At 36.8% G+C, this 23,065-nt stretch overlaps 1 protein-coding gene across 4 annotated transcripts in view; it reads left to right on the forward strand.

Annotated features, from left to right (window-relative positions):
• Positions 1–6,791: 6,791 nt before the first annotated feature.
• Positions 6,792–23,065, forward strand: part of abcb6b (ATP-binding cassette, sub-family B (MDR/TAP), member 6b) — a 43,593-nt gene continuing 27,319 nt past the window's right edge. For 2 of the 4 annotated variants that reach the window (XM_052565309.1, XM_052565310.1), the window contains exons 1-13: positions 6,792–7,226; positions 7,348–7,546; positions 10,344–10,436; positions 10,528–10,720; positions 10,811–10,932; positions 12,150–12,259; positions 12,345–12,410; positions 12,492–12,617; positions 12,706–12,782; positions 14,183–14,246; positions 14,705–14,790; positions 14,912–14,969; positions 15,091–15,228. In XM_052565309.1, the coding sequence (XP_052421269.1) occupies positions 7,140–7,226; positions 7,348–7,546; positions 10,344–10,436; positions 10,528–10,720; positions 10,811–10,932; positions 12,150–12,259; positions 12,345–12,410; positions 12,492–12,617; positions 12,706–12,782; positions 14,183–14,246; positions 14,705–14,790; positions 14,912–14,969; positions 15,091–15,228 (1,419 nt within the window). In that variant the 5' untranslated portion in view covers positions 6,792–7,139. The remainder of the gene's footprint in view (positions 7,227–7,347; positions 7,547–10,343; positions 10,437–10,527; positions 10,721–10,810; positions 10,933–12,149; positions 12,260–12,344; positions 12,411–12,491; positions 12,618–12,705; positions 12,783–14,182; positions 14,247–14,704; positions 14,791–14,911; positions 14,970–15,090; positions 15,229–23,065) is intronic. The other 2 variants (XM_052565308.1, XM_052565311.1) reach the window with 2 other exon arrangements.

Below are 23,065 nucleotides of genomic sequence, written 5' to 3' on the forward strand. Positions count from 1 at the left end.
TTCCTCGCGTCTCTTTCACTCCGTAACAGAGAAATGATAAATGGTAAATGGACTGCATTTATATAGCGCTTTCAACAGACCACATGGCCATCCAAAGCGCTTTACAATTTGCCTCACATTCACCCATTCACACACACACCGACGGCGGTGTCTGCCATACAAGGCACCATCCAGCTCATCGGGAGCAGCTGGGGTTAGGTGACTTGCTCAAGGACACCTCGACACTTGGTCAGGTGGAGCCGGGGATCGAACCACCAACCTTCCGGTTTGTAGACAACCTACATGAACCACTGAGCCACTGGCGCCCATCTTGGTTGTTATCTTGTAATTATGACATGCCATGAACATGAAACATCTTGTATGATGAGTCACCTTTAAGTATGGGAATTTCGCATTCATTCTCTAACAGTGGTTTTCAAACTTTTCAAGGCAGGCAGGTAGCTCATTTAATATAACAGGAATTCGCTATTTTACCATATACATTTTTGCTATATACTAATTTCAGGTTTAAGAACATTGCATCGATGCTCATTTTTATTTGAATTATCACTCTGTATGCTATTTAACCATGATAACTATGTATTACTGAGTCTTTGAGAGGGGGGTGACTTATAAAAATATTAAAATGCACAAATTCATTGCATATAATGCAGGCATTTGTAAGCTCTTTCACCATATGTAGTATAGTTGAACTACCCCTGAGATTTTAAAAATAAATATTTAATTCATTAAGTATAATTTTTGCGTTATTACGGTTCTCTGAGGCAGGTTAATTGTCACATGACCTTATTATTTTTTTTTAGTAAGTGTTTTATTTTGATTGATGTTATTTTAAAATGATTTATTTTCATTCCTTATTTTTATGATTTAATTAATTATCAGCTTAAACTAACAAACATCCTCCAGTTTAGGAACACATAATGGTATGTTCAATGCACTTCATGTTGTTAATTACAACAAATGGAATTTATTTTCTTATTCTTTGTATTTTTATATCAATATGGTTCCAATTAAATCAGTGTGTTAAACAGGTTAGGTCAAAAGACATTTAAAAGTAGTCTAATTATATTACCCAAAAATGTGTAATGTAATGGATTATGTTACTTACTATAATTTTGTCATGTAATTTGGTACCCAGTACCCAGATCTATGTGTGTGTCAACTTATATTGGATTTATATTGAATTATATTGTGTTATATTTTTATAATTATATTGAATATATTTGAATTAAATTTGTCATCCTCTAAAAAGATAACCTTTTAAAATACTTAATCAATTAAATTAAAAAAAATTATATAGATGAGAGGTTAGAAAATAAAACCACAAACCTAAAACGCTAACAGTATAGTTAATTTCTTGATACATACAGTGGGGAAAATATGTATTTGATCCCCTGCTGTTTTAATAGGTTTGCCCACTTACAAAGAAATGAAGGGTCTGTATGTTTTATGAATGATTGAATAAGCTTTCCGTTGAAGTATGGTTTGTTATGATAGGTCCACATTTGGCCGAGATAAAACTATTTGAATATCTGGAATCTGGATGGAATGCAAATAAAATCAAAATCTTGAGAAAATCGCTTTTAAAGTTGTCCAAATGAAGTCCTAAGCAATGCATTTTACCAATCAGAAATTAAGTTTTGATATATTTACGGTAGGAAATTTACTAAATATCTCCATGGAACATGATATTTACTTAATAACTTAATGATTTTTCGATCATTTTGATCCATACATTGTATAGCTGGCTATTGCTACAAATACAGTATACACATGCTGCTTATAACTGGTTTTGTGGACCAGGGTCACATGAAAATGTGATGAAATCAGTGGATTTTCTTCTCTGTATGTGCAGTGATTGGGTGCGAGCCCAACAGGTGCCTGTTAGACAGCTGAATCGTTTAAAAACAGTCCATGAAAGACTGTTGTACCGATGAATGTGCTTGAGGTGAGATAATATATACAGTACAGATGTGAAGGCGAAAGAGAAAAAATGATTTCGGAATAGATGGAGTGATTGAGATCGAATAAACTTGATCCCCTTTTGTGTCCCGCACAGAATCGAAAATACCAATCATTTCTCTGGTTGGCCCAAGTCATTCTCCCCACCGGACTCCCTTGGATTAAATTGATTTTTACCTTCTTTTTTCACCCTCCCTTCTCCCTAAAATTGCAATTTGCTGGTTCAGATGGATTACAAAGAGGAAAATCACCACTGGAGAGAGACAGGATCCACGCTTTCCCACTAGGCACAGCAATAAGAGCTGGAGCGCACAACAAAGAGTTGAGCGAAATGAGCTGCGTGATGAACAGCACACACTCGCTCAACGGGACAAAAGCCTTCATAATGACCAGTTGACAGGCAGACGGCCATTACCACACACACAAAGCCGTGATAAGATAAAGCAGATCTGTAACTGTCCTGTCATAGAAACCAGCCCATTGTGGGCTGAAAATGATAAGATTTCTTCTCCCGCTGCTCTCCACTCATCCTCACCTTCGACACCCGCAAACGAACGCAGGTTTTCTGTTTTTTCACCCTTCTTTTGTGTGGCTCTTTTCTCCTTCCTCCCATGTGGGAAAAGAAAGAGCGAGGATTGAAATAGCGCACAGAAGTAGAAATGGGCCTTAAACTGCTTTTACAAAAAGAGACAATGCTGAAAGAGCGTCTGTTGTTTCCTTACTCATTATGATTACAGGAAAATTCAAGACTGACTGACCATCTCCCACCTTTTCACGCTCCTTCTTGTTTCATGCTTTTTTGGGGTGCTCTCAATGACAAACTAACACTAAAACACACTAACAGAATCATTTCTACACATTCATGTGGATTTCTGAACGCTGCTGGCATTCTGCTGTCTTTAGTTGGGTATTCCAACAAGACACAGTTTTTTAAAGAGAATAAAAAGCCCATCTGGACAAACATGATCGTCCAAGAAAGACAGGCGGTCGTTGTCTGGCATCTTGGAAAGGTTCAGCTGCATATGCTTTCAGACTGCTACTGTCGAAGAATTGACCTGATCTATCATTTGATGAGTCACCAAGTGGCTTTTTAACCAGCTTGCATTCTTCTGTGGCCAATGCTCACATCAGCCTGGAGTGTCTGTGTCTGTGCTTTATGGTAGGAATTAAATTAAATCTCTTTTTCTATTCAGAGTACTCTCTGATTCCAGATCAGATGCTGTCCACAAAGCTCCTACTTATTGCATCATCTACTTGTTGCAGGTCCAAATCAAGACAGGTGGCATGTTCAAGTATCTGATGTCCCCAGAGCAGGGGTTCTTCTAGGATTTCACCTTTAAGTGGCTTAGCCCACAAATTGATTAAATAAACAGTATTTTACTGTGCGATTGTAAACTGTATTACTGTATGAAGTAAGGAGACACAATTACCTCTTAAAATAACAGAAGTTCCTTAGTGAGTGATTCTCATGTTTTTCTTTTTTTGTTTGTTTAACATTATTAGCTTAATATAAGAAATGGATCCATTTTACTGTCACACATCCAATATTTTATTTTTTGTTAAGACATAACTTTTAATTGAGTTTTTTTAATTGAGTTTAATTGAGTACTCTTAAAGACAGCCATTGTGACATAATGTTTTGTGTATTTGCTTATTTGCTTGAGAAAGACGTGAAAGTGAATGACCCGATCTCATGAAAGTGCGTTTCAATGGCATGATTTTCTGTTTCTTTTTGGTGCTATTTATATGCAGAAACTGGCTTTGGCGTGATGTGCATATGAGAAACAATGGTTAGGTTTAGGGGGGATTATTTTGCATAATAGGTCCCCTTTCAGCATGCATCGCCTAAATTGAGCATGCACTGCCATTAAACGACATTTAAACAAGCCTAGTCCCATAATATGAACAGCAGACCAGGTGAAAGACACAGGACATTGCAATTTACAGCTGACATGTTTGTCTCTACCAATTTCAGATGATTCCTTGCATGAACATCTGAATCAGAGATGGTCTTACTTTTGGACATGCAATTGGCTTAAATCACATCATAACACTGATATCAGAGTTCACAGTGCAACAGTTTTTGATACCACTGAATCCAATCCAAAATGAAGGATGGCAAACATGCTGAAGATAAGCAATATGCTGATTCATTAAATGATAGGCCTCAGCTGTTTTCCCACAAATGCACTTAATTCAGTGAAAGTTCTTCTCCGTTGACATCCTTTAAAAAAAAAAGAAAAGAAAGAAACAAGCCCACTGTTCTCCTTTTGTGTGTAACAGAATAATTTTTTTTCTTTTGTTTTTTGTGTTTAGGCCTACAGGACTTTTTCTCAGCTGTTTTCCAACTGATTTAGTAATCACTTTCAGGACACATATAATATTATTGTCAGATTTTTGTAGCAAGACTTTCTATTTTATTCAGCTAAATTCAACAAAATATATGTTGAACTAAAAGAAGACTGAAATTAGTGTACAATACGCAGGAGGCCACTAATATTTAGCTGCATTAATAACATGTCACCACAGGGAGGCGATACACACTATGAAATAAGCACACAGCTGCTAGTATTATCTTAATACATTCACTGATCACAGGCTGATGTTTTCAGGATCTTCTCTAATATAGAATAAAAAATCGAATAAATAACTGATGAGATTGCTTTTGAAATCATTTATAGAACAAGGCAGTGGTATAGAAATCCTCACTGTTATGTTGGTCAGTTTGGATGTTATGGGCAATAACTCTTATGTAGGCCAGTGAAATAAATAGACACTGTTTTAGTGTGTTTTGTATGTTTTATTAAAAAGGTTTTGAGTCTACAACTCCAGTCATGTCTAAATTGTCTTTCTCTGTTCTTCTAGATGGCTGTTTTCTTCAGTCATTCTGCAGCAATTATTGACCTCAGTAATGACAGGTCAGTGATGCTCTGCACTCAGCTGTTAGATGTTTTCCTCACTGAACAGAGGCTGATCATTTCTACACACAAAGACATGTTTCCTCTTTTTAAACCTTTGACAACCTATGCTTTGGACAGTCTATTCATAACTGTTAATCACGCGCCTGAAAATAGTTTGCTGGTCGATATCATGTCCAAAACTGAGTGCTGAATCCAGTTTGTGGGTCAAAAACAGATCACAAACTTATAAAACATTTGAGGTTTTTGTCTTAATGCAAAAAGATACATTAAAACATAATTAGACATTATGAAATTAAATGAAACTTTGAAAAATTACAACTTGAATAATTTAGATTTTTATTATTTTCTCATTTAGCCTATGTGACTATATAACAACACGGTTATTATAGTTTTGAGCGTCTGGTGTTGTTTTGTTTTCATGGTAAAGTGTTAGTTTAGTTTTGTGTGTGTGTATGTGTGTGTGTGCTCTTGTTTTTGTGACATATCAGGACACAACTCTGTATAATGACATAGTTATGACACAGGTATTACAAGGAGAGGGTGACTTATAAGGACATAACCCATGTCCCCATTTTTCAAAACGCTTATAAATCATACAGAATGATTTTTTTTGAGAAAGTAAAAATTCACAAAGTTTCCTGTGAGGGTAAGGGTTGGGTTGGTGTAGGGCCATAGAATATACAGTTTGTACAGTATAAAAACCATTACGCCTATGGGATGTCCCCACTTCTCACAAAAACAAACATCATCATGGGCTCCACAGAGTGGTAAATGTCCTGGTAGCCCTGCACTAAGGAAGCCATGGATGGAGACAGATCTTCCTGGTGACACAGAGACTCCAGACACTCGTCCACTGAAGAGAATGAGACCGCTGGACGGCTGTAAAGAAATACAGCAGTTCTTCAGGTATCACTCCTCCAGCCTGTTGGGTCTGTGAGCTTTGGCAGAGATGTAGCTTTAGGTGTGATCTAACTTGATACAGCTGCCAGCTGTGAAAGCTCACAGGCATTTTGAATGAAATCCCTCCACCAAGAATCCCCTCAGGTGTGTGGGGAAAGCCCTGCTTCTTCTGGGGATATGCTGCTCCATGAAGATGCCTGGAGAAACACTTTACAGATTTGACAAATTTATAAAACTTACCAAACTGTGTTGAAGAGCTTATAGCATTTGTAATCAGCCAGAGACTATAGATCACCCTTAAAAGGACTTTGAATCAGCTTCAAGGCTTCAAGGACAATTTGTTGATTTCAAAAATCAACTAAATCTGCTGTTATTGACAGAATGTATATAGAGGCTTGTTTAAATGTGAACAACACTTGACATCAGCAGGGAGATAATAAGAGCAGCTTGAGCTAGGCCTACTGATGTTGTACATCTCTATTACCATTATCATCTTTATTTACAGTTTTACATATATATTCATCATCTGTGTGTGCATGTACAGTAGTAGTGTCTGTTAAGGTCAGTATCACTGTTAGGAACTGCTGTTAATTGTTAATGAGTAAATCTGTGAGAACAAGTGAGGTGAGACAAAATAATTTCTTATTTATAAATTAATACAAATGTAATGTCTTCATCCACTAAGTAGGCTACTTTTACTCAATTTAATAATAATAATAAATAAATAAATGGAACGGATGCACGCGGCCCTGTACTATCGTGTGATTATTGTTACTTTTCTCAGCGCTGGTCAGATTGGACCAATCACACTATTTTCTAATAACTTGGTTGTACATCTTATAGATGTAATTTTAGAAATAACTTGACTTCTGTTTCAGTTACCATTCCTTAGAAGTAGAATTTATTTAAAATATATATAAATATATTGTAGAGTACACAGTTTACGTTAAGACAAACACGTCTTTGTTTTGAACGCGACTCTTTTCTTTAAGCGCCCCCTGGAGGAACCTCATTTTAGAAATTGCTAGCGAGCAACATTTGCTGCACGAAAACTATTCTTTCACAACACCTAACAGAGGGAAACAAGTCTTTTCAGTGTTTAAAGGCGTCAGCGTTTTCATTTAACATCTGAGCCACATGACCACAAGTCCATCAGTCATGTGAATGCTGCCCATATGACACGCAGCGTTTCCCCTTCAGCTGAACACAGACGCTCGGTATAATCATTAGAAAACTGCATTCGCGCGCACACATGCACTTAAAACCTTGCAAGTCCGTTGAATGCAGTACACTTCGATGGAATAATGCATCCAGACTGTGTTTTCGACAGCCTAATCTTTCATACGAAGTCAAACAATGGCAAACAAGTACTCTAAAAGACACACGAAACGCAGCGCACTGGGAAATGAAAGTGAGCAAGCATCCCTTGCACTGACTGTAGAGGTAAGGACAACAATCACTGGAAATCACTTTAGTTCTCATCTGAGTCTCAGTGACTTTCTGAGTGCGTTTATTTGAAGGTTCTATTTACACCGGAATCTCTTTGTTTCTATGGTTCTCTCAGAAGCATCAAAGACGAGGCCAAGTGGAGGTGGTCTCTAGGTCAGCATGGCAGGGCTTCAGGAGGAAAGTGTGTCTGCTGGTGCCATACATGTGGCCCAGGGGAAGTGTGGGCTTGCAGGCTCTGGTGGTTCTGTGTGTCGGGCTGCTGGGACTTGAGCGGGTCATCAATGTGTTTGTACCCATTTACAGCAGGAATATAGGTGAGACTGGACTCATTTGTGCATTCAGGACTCTTTCAAAATCTGTAGCAATGTCATTCACACAGGTCTAGCATGTAGGCTACTTTAATTCTACAGCAGGGACAAAAATGTCCCACCACCCTTAACCGGACTTTGACACATTTCATAATGCTTGTTTCTATGCCTTTATGAGTATTGTATAGTTTAGCACTTATTCAGACAGTAAAACAGAAGTATTCTATTCACTGTCTCAAATGTGACATTTATTGCTGTGTAGTTTATATTTAAATATTATATTTATATAAGAAATCACCTACTGACTTTAAAGGACCTTTTGACTTTTTCAGGATTCTTTGATAAAAAGTGATAGAAAAGCATTTATATGAAATGGAAATGTTTTGTAGCAGTTAGATTATTACTTTTCTCAATAGTCAGTTTTAAGTATTAATGTATTTTAAAACAAATATTATTGATTGAAAAGATTTGAATTGTAGTTTATATCAGAATCTGCACTGATATACAGTAGATAATTTAATTATCAAATAAAGAGTACAGACAATTATTGAAATGTGCTCTAGCAAAATGCTGGAAAATTACTAGAAAATTAGTTCTCGTAAAAAAATAAATAAAAAAAATAACAGGTGGTTCAGTTGAATTATTTAACATACAGGGAGTGAAATACTGTTTTGTTATGTGGTTCAGAGAGAAAAAAAATAATATTTTTAAAAGTAAAATAAAATACCCCTGAAAATAATTAAAAAGGTTAAATTTGGCCCCTTAATAAAAATAAATAAATAAAACAAAAAGCAAAGGAATTGCATTACCTTACATAGCCAGTAGAGGACAGCAGCTTTCAACATTTACTCTGTTACCTGGGATGGTGAGAGCTGTTCAACCTGCTATTTATGTTTTTTTAAGATGATCAGTAGCTTTTTTGTGTGTGTGTGTGTGAATGAATAAATATGTGAATTTGTTTGCAGTAATTAAAAATGCATGCAGCTGTGCTGAGGCCCTTAAATTGATTTAAAACCGATAACCTAATAAACCTTAAAACATGTTGACAATGAATATGTCTTGGTAAAAACTATCTATAAAGGCAGTTTTGAAACAAGTCAAGCATCTATATGAAGGAGTGTTCTTGTGCTTGTGAAGTGGGATTGCCCCTCCCTTGCCAGTGTTCTCAGCCCCTTCTTGTTGTGGGCCAGCTGGATGGGTGAGCAGCCCCCAAAACGTCTCAGAGAAGTCAAAGCCTTTGGTTCGCATAAGCCAAGAAGTATCGAACTTTCACAAAAGAAACGTGGGACAAATCCCAACTATGCTAAACTCTTCCGTGGCTCAAGACTTTGTTTCCACCCTTCATTCTCTGCCTCTTTTTTTTTCCCTTCTTACTTTCACCAGCATTTTTGAAATTCCCTTTCTTGATTCATTTATTCATTCATTCTTTTATCATCCTCGTTCTTTAAGTGTGCGTTGTTCATTTGATCTCTTCCTGAAGTTGGTGTGTATGTGCTTCATTATCAGAGACAAGTAACAGCTTTGCATTTGGAGGCACATGAAAGCCGCATTGGGAGAAAAGTGAGCTTTTGTGCGGCAGAGAGAGATTGAGAGGGGTAATAGGGGAGGTCACCAACCCTGCCAGTCACGATTAGGGGGCATTAGGGGCTTTTAGCCGAGTTAACACGCTGGTACAAGGGCCTTTTTGTCCGCAGCTCTCTCTGCGCCCATGCCAAGGATAAAAATCAGCTCTACGCCCCCAGCTCAACAGAGAGGAAGAGAGTTTTTGCTTTTGCCCTTGGCGTTTTCTTGTATTGTTTTGATTTTTTTTCTTTCGCTTCAACTCTCCACCTTTTCTTTCCTCATTCGATTCCGAGTGCACAATCAAAATGGCCATGAATGTAAATGAATCCGATTGAGGATCTTTTTCTCAGCTCCCAGAACAGACCAGTGTGTTCTCTTTAGATACATTATGCTGTGGCTCCTGGCTCACACCGCATCCTTTCGGCTGGTTTTTCTTTTCTTTTTTTTTTTTTGTTGTGGATTCATGTATAAGTCATGTATAAGATGGCAGTTTTGGGCAGCTGTTAAATTTTGTTGTATTGAACTGAAGTGATGTGGTTATTCATGACTCAGGATGTTAAAGTTTATAGTCTACGTGTGATTAAAGGGGAGATGCTCTGCACACACTCGTTAATAGGAAAACAGTGAAATGTGTTCACAGTATGCGCTTCCTACACAGAGCCTTGGGGATACACATACAATTAAAGGGATAGTTAAAAGCAAAAATCTTTAGGGTCAGTAAGGTTTGTTTTTTATATATTATTTCTGTGCCTATAAAAATTTGTTATTTTGTGAATGTTGTTTTTATTAAAGAATCGTGAAAAATATATACAATGGTTTCCACAAAAATATTAAGCAGCACACCTGTTGACAACATTGATATTAATAATCTAACACTACAGTAACTTGCTCTATTCTTTTTCTATTCTGTTTTCTTTTTATTTATTATTTTAAAGCCCTTGCTACGTGTATTGCATTTAAGCTAACTGAGACTTGTTATAGCACTTATATATCATTTGCTCTTTTGTTGGTTTTTGATTGCTTCCATTGTCCTCATTTGTTAGTCGCTTTGGATAAACGTGTCTGCTAAATGACTAAATGTAATAAGAAATATTTCTGAGCACAAAAACTGCGTATTAGAATGATTTCTGAAGATCATGTGCATTTTTGAGCGAATCTTGACACAAAACAATAACATTTGCCAGTTAAGGCAGCACTAGTAGATGCATTCACATGTATTTTTGTAATTCTAATATTCTAGTGAACCAGCTGTCAGCGATGGAGCGCTGGAGATCCCTGGCCATCACGGTCTGTGTTTACGTCCTCCTTAAGTTCTTGCAGGGCGGAGGGGTAGGTGAGGGTTGACATTCAAAGTGATATTGCGAGGATTCTTTTAAAATTGTTTTATTCTGTGCAAACTATTAACTGTCTGTCTCTCCCCTCAGGGACATCAGGGTTTGTCAGTAACTTGCGCAGCTTCCTGTGGACTTATGTCCAGCAGTACACCAGCCGTGTGGTGCAGGTCCGTCTTTTCACGCACCTGCATGACCTCTCTCTACGCTGGCACCTGGGCCGCCGCACCGGAGATGTCCTGCGCAGCATTGACCGTGGAACCTCCTCGGTCAACAACTTGTTAAGGTCTGATGATTTTCTTTGATTTTAGCATCACCGTACTTAAATATGCTATGTTTCTTTCTATGTTTAAATGTTCATTGTTTTCTTTTACAGCTATGTTGTGTTCAGCATTGTACCCACTATTGCTGACATCATCATTGCCATCATCTATTTCGTGACGTACTTCAGTGCCTGGTTCGGCCTCATTGTTTTCATTTGCATGTTTCTCTACCTCAGTAAGTGCAGCACAAACACTTATTTTCATGTTGTGGTTAAATGATAGATTAAAATATTAACAATTACAATATATTTATTATTAACGGTTAATGTCAGAGATTTTTGTTATTAAGGTGATTAATCACACATTTCTGGAAGTTTTTGTTAGTACACTATTGTTCAAGTTTGAAAATTGTAACATTTATTTAATGTTTTTTTAAACTTTCACTAATTTTGTTCACCAAGGCGGAATTTTTTTGATCAGAAATACAGAAAAGAAATTTAAAATTGTGAAATATAATTATAAATTAAAATAACAGTTTTCTCATTTAAAGCTGCAGTAGGGAACTTTTGACGCTCTAGCGGTTAATAAACAGAACTGCTTGCGTCTTGCGGAAGAACATCGTAGCCGGAACTACTTCTCTCTGTTCATGTCTATGAAGAATCACAAAGGTACTGGGTTACTCCGCCGCGGTGCCCCCGAAGCAATCTAAAATAGTCCGAATATAAACACTTATTATAGGTGCACCCTAGTCATTCAGGACAAGCTAAAAACACGGTTTGGAAAATGGATTCATGGTGTACTCGCTTATTATATACATTTTTCTACATTTTGAACACAAACAAAGTTACGGACCGCAGCTCTGATTGGTTGATTTCTTACCGGGAGCGGATGACTTTCTGCAAATGGCAATAGGACCACTGGGAGGAGCCAGAGGAGCTTGATTTTTTTTTCACAGATTATCTGTCTCATATTCTACTGTCAGGACATAATGACAGGTTTAACAAATATGTAAAAAATATTTTTTTTTACAAAAGTTCCCTACTGCAGCTTTAATATACTTTAAAATGTAATTTGTTCCTGTGATGCAAAGCTGAATTTTCAGCATCATTACCGGTGTCACATGATCCTTCAGAAATCATTCTAATATGCTGGTTTGCTGCTCAAGTAACATTTAGTATCAGTAACATTTAGTTGTGCTGCTTAATTTTTTTTTTTTTTTTTTTTTGAAAAACAGCATTGATTTCAAATATTGTATAACATAAATGTCTTTACTGTAACTTTTGATCAATTGAATACGTACTTACAAAATAAAAGTAAACATTTCTTGAGTAAACATTACAGATCCTGATACACAGCAGTCATAATTTTGAAATTGTTACTGCGTGTTTCTAAAAGATATGGCAGTAAGCAGGCACATTTCGATGTTTAGTTTCATTTGACGTTTGTTTTCAGCTATCACAATCATTATCACTGAATGGAGGACCAAGTACAGGCGGGAAATGAACACACAGGACAACATTGCCAAGTCAAAAGCAGTAGACTCACTTCTCAACTTTGAAACTGTAAGTGACAAACTGCCATAGGTTGGCCATGGAGTATTGTTAACAGTATTAACATTGATATATTACAAAATCTGTCTCTATTCAGGTAAAGTACTATAATTCAGAGGGTTTTGAAGTCAGGCGCTTTGAGGATGCTATCCTGAAATATCAGGTAATGGCGATCACTTAACATACTTGGACTTTAAAAGCTGTTGAGTGGAGAGATGCTGAGTTGGATTCTCTTTGTGTTCAGGCATGTGAATGGAAGACCAATGCTTCCTTGGCTCTCCTGAACCAAACTCAGAACCTGATTATTGGATTGGGCCTGTTGGCCGGATCCCTGCTTTGTGCATACTATGTTACAGTGGACAAGTTTCAAGTACAGTAGTCACCACTTTTATATTTTTTGTAATTATTGGTCTTGAGCATATTATTTTGTTGTTTATGCTCTGTTGTTCTTATAATAGGTTGGTGACTATGTTCTTTTTGGAACCTACATTATTCAGCTCTACACTCCACTCAACTGGTTTGGTACATATTATAGGTCAGCTTAGAGGAAGATTATCTGTTGCCAGATTCATTTATTATTTTTCTTGTTTATATATATATATATATATATATATATATATTAGGGGTGTAACGATACGCGTATTCGTATTGAACCGTTCGGTACGACGCTTTCGGTTCGGTACGCGGTACGCATTATGTATACCGAACGGTTCGTTGGAGTAATTAATTATATTTGAAAAAAAAAAAAAGAGAGAGAAAGAAATATAATGATATGCGTTCAACAAGGTAGCCCAATAACCCAAACAACGTAACAGGCAACGCCCCTGACACTCCCGAAGAAGAAAAAAACACCATCTTATATGTTTATGTTAGGCTACTCAGCAGGCGCTCGCTCACTCAGTACGCGCTGAAGGCTCGTTGCAAAATAGCCAATGCGTTTAACAGACTAGAAATGAGAAGATCCTCCAATAACCAACAGGTCTGGTGTTTGGGTGCACTTTGGATTCCCTTTAAGCTATAATGGTGATGGCAAGAGAGTGGTGGATAAAAAAACAACGGTATGTCGCATCTGCAACATGACAGGGTACACCAGCGGGATTACAAAAAAAAAAAAAAAAAAAAAAACCCAGCGGGAATATCTGGGATATATGCGTCAGTACTATCTGGGAAAAGACGAAAAAAAGGAGAAACATGCACGCAGCAAACTATCCCTGCAGCATTTAGAAACTATAGCTTACAGGGAATCCAACCCAAACACCAGACCTGTTGGTTATTTTAGGATCTTATATTTCTGGTCTGTTAAATGCATTAGACATTTTGCAACGAGCCTTCAGCGCGTGCTGAGTGAGCGAGCGCCTTAGGGGCCGTTCACATATCGTGCCTAAAAACGCATGGAAAACGCTAAGCGCGTCTTTCTCCTCCTTTCCAAAGCGCTCGGGCAGAAGCGCTCATGAGGCGTCTGTCTTTGCTAAGCAACAATGACGTGCTCTCTCCATGAGACGCGGAAATTTCAGCGAAGGATAAATGGATTTGCAGCTCTAAAAATCGCTTGCAGTAGCTCTGCTACTGAATTTATTTCAAAATTGCAATCCATATACAACTATGATCAGCTGTTCCTTCATCTTGGCTGAGCTCTCAACGTTGTTACGGGAAAGGATGAAGCTGATTGGTTAGTTCTTGTCACATGACCCGCGGTGCGCTTGCGGCATTCTGAAAAGTTGAGATGTTTTTACATTTTGCTGTATCTAAAACGTATCGAACCGAACCGAACCGAACCGTGACATCAGTGTATCGTATCGAACCGAACCGTGAATTTTGTGAACCGTTACACCCCTAATATATATATATATATATATATATATATATATATATATATATATATATATATTATTTTTTTTTTTTTTTTTTTTTTTTTTTTTTTTTCTGTTTTCTCAGAATGATCCAAAGTGCATTTGTTGACATGGAGAGCATGTTTGATCTGCTAACAGAGGAAAAAGAGGTGGGTGGCCACTGTGGACACTTTGAGTCATTTTGTAGAAAGGCCAAATCTTATAAAATGTTTTATAAATCCACAAATCCAAATCAGTTTGCACAGAACAAGTACTTGTCTAGGCCACATTGCGGCCCCTCTGGATGTGCCAGTGTTAGGTTACCCCCGTCTTCCTGAAGTCACACACCCAACAGCCGGCCATTCCTCGACACTCCCAGTCTATTTGGATTCTATTCATATGCAAATAATCTGACTAAAACCCTTATTTGATCTTCACATTCCTTCTTATATATTCAAAAAAGCTGTCTGAGCTCATTTACAAACTGATTCTTGAATTTGACTTGAAAGAGGCCTCAGTATGTTTGTTATTGGTTTGCTTGAGTCAGCCCAGTGCCATGTTTTTCTACGTGTCATGTGGTACATGCCAAAATTGCCCTTTCTAATCTGCACATTTCCCTCTGCTGTAGGTAAAGGATGATGTGAATGCAGGAGACCTGTTGTTCACAGAAGGAAGGGTTGATTTCCAGAACGTGTGCTTTAGTTACATTGCTGGGTGAGTCTTGCTAATGTCAGTATAAACTTTTTTTTTTTTTTTCTGTTGGAGAACAGTGCTTGCATCTATATGTTTTAGAGTTAGCATCTTTGAAATTTTGTTCCCTGTTTTCTGTCTACAGGAAAGAAATTCTCAGTGAAGTCTCATTCACAGTGATGCCTGGTCAGACAGTTGCACTGGTAAAATGACATCTAAATTGTTCATTTGTGAATACTGTGTACTAAAACAGTACTTATTTGTAGAATAAGAAAGCGTGCATAGGAGCTAGATGTTCACCCCTGCTAATGTCTTATTTAACAGGTTGGTCCATCCGGATCAGGAAAAAGCACCATCATCCGTTTGCTTTTCCGTTTTTATGACGTGCAGAGTGGCTGCATCCTCATCGATGGTCAGGACATCTCCAAGGTCAGCAAACATGACAACCGAGACACTTACAGGGTCAGATGTTAAAGCTTCTATAGAAAATTTTATAAAATTACCAGAGAAGAATCTGTAAGATTTTAGAGAAATACAGCAATTTTGTTAACATTTAGTTATCATTCCAAGACTTCTGTTCATCTTCGAAACACAAATGAAGATATAATTCATATTCTCAAAATTTTTGTACATCTATTGAAAGTTTATGTTATTAACATTTGCAAGCTTCAAAAAGTATATTTTTCTGCGGGTCTTAAAAATGTCTTATGTATTATTTCACCCTTTCACAATTTAAAGCCTTGAAAAGGTCTTCAATAATCAATAGTTCAAAAGTCATAAATTCAATATCATGGCATTGAATTGCACTACAAAGTAATAATAATAAAAAAAAAAAAAAAAAAAAATTAAAGCGGTATTCGAGAACAAATATCTAAACATCCATAAATCAAGATACGATAATCCAAAAGCAAAATTACGATATGAAGTCTTGTTTTCTGAGAAAATGAGTGAGTTTATGTAAAACAAGAACAAATATCAGACAAAATATATGTTTGTGTTTTTATAAAAATATATTTTCTTTGAATCAAGTTGATTTTAGCAAACATTTGTTCGTTTTAATCAAAGTCAATTCATTTTGGTCAATTTCTCATAAAATATGTCATATTTTGCCATGTTGCTTCTCAAGTATGTTGATGTGTAAGGATGTTTTGAGACCTGGAAAACAAGATGAAAATATTGAGGAAGAACGTCACTCTTTTGCAGTGTGATCAGAACGTACAGTAAAAGTTATTGTTTTGAGCAGAGCTATTATGATGTATGATGATAAAAGTAATGGAGATCTATTGGAAGTACAAGACCATATTGGTGTATTGTGTTCTCTTCAATTTTTATTTTTTTTTACTTGGTCATAAAGTATTTGATTATTTTCATAAAACCTGCAGAAACCCAGAGAAAGACATCCTAACATTTAATCTATATGAATTTGACCAAGTCATATGAATATGAAAAACTTTGCAAACCAGGAAGTATGGCAGTAAACTGAGTTCACCTTTGCATCACAGGTCACACTGCCTCCTGTATTCATCTTCTTGTTTAAAAGTTACCGTGATTTTCTGAGAAGCTGCATATTTTATAGGTCTAGACTGCAGCTATAAAAAAAACATTTGAAGATTATACCAGATATCTTTCTCAACCCCACCTGCATGTGTGCTGACCCCAAGGTTGAAAACCTCTGATGTAGGGTTGGAATAGTGACAGGGCTGATGTTAGACGGCAAGAGTGTCTGACTGACTGAAGAGGACAAAGTGCTTGCATTAAAATGTGAAAAATTAATTTCCCACCAAGATTACGTCAGACAGTCTGCTTGAAGAAATCATCCATGTGTTTTACTCACAATTTGATCTCGGAGTGCACTTGGTAGTGCAGTAATAGCATTGATAATGAATAATGTTGTTATTGGCGTCTTACATTGGTGAAGTTATTTTAAGCACATGCAGCGTCAAACTTTTATATCTTCTGAATCCATGAAACTTTAATGCTTTGCTTTCACACACACATGCCCGTTCAGTTTACCTCTCTGATTAGCTGCAGGAATACAAATGCATGTCAGTCGTAGAGCAGTGTGTAACAGTAGCCTGTTTGAGGTGATGTTATACCAGGCCGTACAAGCCGTCACACTGTTAACTACAGTGCAGTGACACCAGTGATGTAAGATGCAGATCATATAACCTCCACTACACATGACGAGGTTCTAGGAATATGATTTACTACTGCCTCTTATTTCTAAGTAAACCTGCCCCTTGTGAATTAATCATAGTGAGAGAGATGTAAATAATGTATCTGGAGCTGTAAGCTGCTTTTACTCCAGTGTCCTGGGGGAGACGGTGGCCTCTGCTCAGAGCTGCTAGAGTCACTCTTGGACTCCTGTTTTGATTCAGGACTGAAGCTTGTTACCTTTGCTCACAGGCCTGTGTAGCATGGCTTAGCTCCCAGGCGTATATTAAGCAAGTCTTAAAAAATGTAAAAAACTGGAATAGTTGTTTATAATAAGATGAACTTGTGACTGGCTGTGTTTGCTTGCAGCCTGGTAATCCAATCCGTTATTATAGGGTTCTTTTCATCGATCAGTATTGGTTTGTTGCATTTAACTATGCATGCTGATTTCCCTTATTTTCATATTTAGGTTACCTTTGCTATTGTCAATTTAATTCTCACTTATTTAGTCTTTCGAAACAGTGATAAATAAATCTATTAAACATAAACTTTAGATCGCAAAGTAGTTTTTTTTTTTTTTTTTTTTTTGAGTCCAGATTCAGTTTTTGTGGTTAAAACAAAAAAAAGTTTTTAGCCTTAAATTTTGATTTTATGAAGAATGTTATAATATAATTTTAATTGCAGATATTTATTAGTAATTATTAGGGTGGTAACAGCACATGTATCCGTACTGAGATATATATGAGCAAGAGAGAGATTATTTTGGTGCTTTAAAAGCGACACAGTACCTCAGTCAATGTTCAGGAAACATGGTTTATGCAACCTCCTGTTTATTTCTCCTCTTGAGAGAGTTGAGATAATCGATTGGCTGAGAGTGTTTAGAGATGGAAGCTGTGGTTTGTCATTTAAATGGAGGAAGCACTGCTGACAACTGAACTGTGCTGGCAGAATGAGGAGATGGAAAGGGAGGACATGTAAATAGTTGTATCTCTCTTGTCCTCTCCTACACACGCATTCACAGCCTCTCAAGTATCATGTCAAATCTATGAGAACCGCAACCCAGCGTTCAAGCGACCGCTTTCACACTTGCGCACGATGGCCACACATTCCTGCTGGGTTAATGTGTTTGGAGCGCAGCAGGAAGCATGAGGTAGGTCAGCGTGCCAGTACACTCCTAGGGAGTGAGCGCTTTCTCACAGTACAGGCATGAGGGGAGATTTACTTTTATAGAGCAGCTGTCATCAGTTCAGCATCTTATCTCTCTCACTACTGGCCAGATCGAACTCATTAAACTCACTGGAACATTAGCCTTTGGACTCTTAAAGCATGAGCTGGCAAATTAAATAGATCTTTTGCCAAGTATTGCACTATGAAATATGTTGCGTGAAATCACATAACTGTCCATGAATGTGAAATATTTATTAGGCTGAGATGCACTTTTTGACTCTTGGGACTTGTTCAGACAGGCGTCAGAAATCAGTGTTGATTTATAGGTGCTTTGAAATCTGATTAAGATCGGATTTTTCTTAATGCTTCTCAGTCTGAACAATCTTATCAGATTTGATGCGGGATTTTCGCCGTTCATTGTGCAATGGGCCGTTAGGTCAGGTGTTGCAACAAAAAGTCTCACACATAATGAACCACATTTGTGTTGTTATAGTTGATACAGTCTGAACAGAAAGATAGGTTGATGTTTTTTTTGTTTTTGTGACCCAAACCTGTTTTAATAATTCTGGAAATGAGGGGGAAGTATTATATACATGGCAAATGTATTTAATATGCATAAATAAAATGGTATGCACATTTACTTGAGATTTTTATGGTTGTTTGTTTATTGAGCAACTAAAAATAAATGATTTACAAGTTTGAGGTTGGATATTCTCATCAAAAACAAATGTAGGTGCCTTCTGCGTCAAATGCAACAAGGTGATAACACACAACTGTAATGTTGTGTGTGTGTGTAGGAAATGAAAAAACAGCCTATAACAAAAGAAAAAGACCTGAACTGAACTTTCCATGGTCTTTTGTTGTTGGGAGCAGGACAATTTTTTGTTTTTTTTGCGTAAGAGAGGATGGGAATGGGATGTCTTTAATCATTTGACCTTGCATAATTGATGGGTCAAGAGTAAAGTCACTTACCCACTTTAAAACTGAGAAGAAAACGTATATGTCTCATATCATATATCTTCTATCAAAGCTAGATTTCCTGTAACTTTAGAAGTAGTTTTCATCATGACCAAGCAGTTGTGCAACAAATCTTGTAATATTCCAGAGATCAGTGGCAGGATATAGATGGCGAGAAACATCTGTTTGTCATTCTTCATGCTCATTTTCTTAGGTAAGAGCTTTGGCAGAAATAATAGATCAAAATATGAATCCCATGGGCTTTGAATGCATAGATTCCTAGGGGCTGTTTTCATTCTGGTGTTGGTCACTGATTCTCCATTCTCCATGCTGCATTTAATGCCCTCGTGATGTGAGAGCTGCACATGAGACGGGAATCCATCCCGTCAGACGACGAGGGGAAAGTGTGCCCCCGAAATATCAGAGCTATTTCTCATCGCCTTCACAGCTGATGATTGTTGCTTTATGAATGCTGTCATTGCATTCCGTCTCCCTGAGTTTCCTGACTCGTAAAACAAACAACCGGTTCAAACGCAAACAAGATGGGAAAGATTGTAGTATGCTAATAATGACTAACATGAAAGCTTTGTTTAAAAAACTTTTTCGAATAAGAGATTTTGAGGATTGGAATTGTTTCTTTTCAAAGTGGCTTTTGATGGTAGAAAATGAAAGTTGTTTGCCCTCGTGTTTTAGGAAGGGGTGGAGTGATGTGCCCGCTGGGGCTCATTGATCATGTAAGCGATGGGTGCAGAGCAACACAGACACCATACTGACAGCTGACGGGCCACATGTTCTGGTGCACTGGTCATTCATCTTGATAGACAGCGTTGCTCGCGATGAAAAGCTGTTTCTGTCATTCCAACAATGTGCTTGAAGAGGAAGGTTCATTTCCCTATGTTACATTCAAGAATGTGTGTGTTCATGAGAACACCAAAGCGCAGATGTCCTTTAGTTTTGTAGATTTTGACCTGTTGCAAGGTTTGCATAGGTTAAGAAATGTATGCTGTTAAGAAGTTTGAGGTCAGTAAGCTTTTTTTAGTAAAGAAATGAATAGTTTTATATACAGTGAAAACATTTATAATGTTACAAAATAGTTCTAATGATGTTCCTTTGCACTTTCGATTCATCAAAGAATCCTGAAAAAAGAAAATCAAATCAGTTTCCATGAAAATATCAAGCATCACAATTCACAACTGTTTTCAACATTTGTAATTGTTTCCCATCCCATCCGTAATGCTGAATCCCTGACAATTTTCAAGCAACAGCTTGAAAATTCATCTTTTCATCTTTTTCTAACCTACTTTTTTTATTTTACTGTATCTATTCCTTCTCTTTCTAGCTTGTACTTATTTGAACAAGGTCTAAAACTTGGTATTACAAGCACTCCCTGTGTCTGTTTGCCTCTTTAGGAAGAATTGCTTTATGTATCCCCAAATTGTAAGTCCCCTTTTTTAATAAAAAGTCTCTGCAAAATGGCTAAATGTAAATGTTTCTCAAGCTTCAAGTCCGCATTTTAGAATTATTTCTGAAGGATCATATGACACTGAAGTATTGGCTGCTATACCAATAGCTTTACCATGACAGTATTTAATTTTTTTGTAAATTTTATTATATAGTATTTTTGTAAAATTTTATTTTAAAATGTATTCAAATAGAAACTATTATTTTAAATTGTGAAAATATTCTACAATATAAAAGTTTTACTATATTTTTGGTTAAAATAGATGCAGCCTGGTTGGTCATAAGAGGAGTAACTTGCTGACTCCAGATTTTTTAATGGTAGTAGGTCTAGAACTGCTCACTAGTGATAGCCATTCATTCCAATAGTATGGAAACTATTATTTTAAATTGTGAAAATATTCTACAATATAACATTTTTACTATATTTTTGGTTAAAATAGATGCAGCCTGGTTGGTCATAAGAGGAGTAACTTGCTGATTCCGGATTTTTTAATGGTAGTAGGTCCAGAACTGCTCACTAGTGATAGCCATTCATTATGTTTGTTATTAATAGTAGTGTTAGTAAGTTTGGATTGAATGGCACAGCTGGTCATGTGATTTCAATATGACGCTCCCATGTGTGGGTGAGCCACTCCATGTAGAATTAAACTTAAACTTGAACATTATTTTAAACATATTTCTCAATAGTACTGTTCATTCCTTTTAAATTTTAATTAGCAAAAAAACAACCTTCATAATATGTTTAACTACACGCTTCACAAATCTGCTTGTTTTAGAGTACTAAAATCCAGGCGTATTGATGGTAACCATTCATCAATTTTTACTGCTGGGGTTGATGACTCTTCCTGCTGGGATCCAACAGTGCTTCTGTCATGCTCCACTATATGGAACACTTCATAAAAGGAGGTTATTGATTCAGTTGCGGTTGATTACAGAAGACAAGTGGTCGCCAGAGACATTGCCCAGGTTCAGGAGTCACTCTCTTTCAATTCATTTTTCTGACTGTTGCATTGTCTTTATGTAACATGATAACATGTAAATGTTGGCAGAAACAGAAGATGGAAACAAAGGGTGGGAAAACATGTAATTGTAGGATGAAACAGAAGATTGAATCAAAGATTGGAAATGAGACCAAAAGGGAATGAACCCTTGCCCCCGCTGAACCTTTCTGTTTCTAAGGCACTGTACTTCATTGATGTTACGTCTGACTTAGTGGAGTGCAGAGGAGAAGAGACTGAAGTCTATAACAATCCTGTGAAGTGTTAAACAGAGCAGCATGTGGAGGTTCGTGTAAACAAGATGTTTTGCGTACATTTGGTCCAGGTTAGACGCACATGGGTAGTTCCCTCCCAGCCTTTCTTGTGCCTTTCAAGTAAACGGTTGCAGCCCTGATTTGTGCGCACATCTGGTCGGATATGCTGAACAATACTTGTGCATGCTTCTCGCCAAGTGGATTCAATTTTTGCGTCTTTTATGTTTTGCATATCACGGTTTTGCTTGTTTTTCTCATTTTTGAACATCTGATATGGCCTGCTTTTCTCATTTTTGAACATCTGATGTGGCCTGTTTTCCCCATATAAGGGTCTAGAGGTGTTGTGCCTTATGCACATATGTCTCAGTGTTCAGGTAGTTCGTGACCAATTAATGTAGTGTCACAAACAAGTACAGACAAGGCATAAAATTGTACTAGATAAATTGTTTCTAGCAACATCGGATGTTTATTAAATAGCTGAACTCTATTATATAAATGACAAATGAATGCCCTCTTTAATAATAACGGTGTTTGACTTGCACATTAGTCAGTTGAATATATCCTGAAAGAATATATCCAAGAACCACTTGAATAAAAAGCAACACCTAAACAAATGTGCCATTTAAGAATTGGTACAATTTAGTTTCTCCTTCCCGTTTTAAGGTTTTGCAAGACTTCTTATTTCTACTAGTCGACAAAAACAATTATTTATAATATTTCTAATAATGTGTGAATGAAGAGATATGAATTGTGTATCGCCCCTGATGCTGCATGTTTTGTCATAAATGGTGTGCAAGTAACCAGTTTACTCCAAGAACAATACCTATAAAGAACAATAATACCTATATTAGTGTCCACACCAACACACAATAATATTTTATATATGCATGTTGTGCTGGTGTTCTGTAATGAGGCAAAGTATATGTCCCAGTCACATTTTCTTTGTTAAATAAACATTACTTAGACTATCAGGAAAAAAAAAAAATATATATATATATATATATATATATATATATATATATATATATATAATTTTATATTTTCAAATGAACTATGTAATCAATATTCTATTTATTAAAGAGGTCATATGACATTGCTAAAAAGAACATTTGTGTTTATGCGGTTTAAGATTAAAAAAACGAATTATATTCCACAATATACATTATTGTTTCTCCTCTATGCCCTGCCTTTCTAAAACAAGTCATTTTTTACAAAGCTCATCGCTCTGAAAAGTGATGTGTGCTCTGATTACTGTGATGCGTGAACAACGGCGAGACAAGATAAAAACAATAAACCCATTACAAACAA

Source organism: Carassius gibelio, chromosome B9 (genome assembly GCF_023724105.1).
Source record: "Carassius gibelio isolate Cgi1373 ecotype wild population from Czech Republic chromosome B9, carGib1.2-hapl.c, whole genome shotgun sequence".
NCBI lineage: Eukaryota > Metazoa > Chordata > Actinopteri > Cypriniformes > Cyprinidae > Carassius > Carassius gibelio.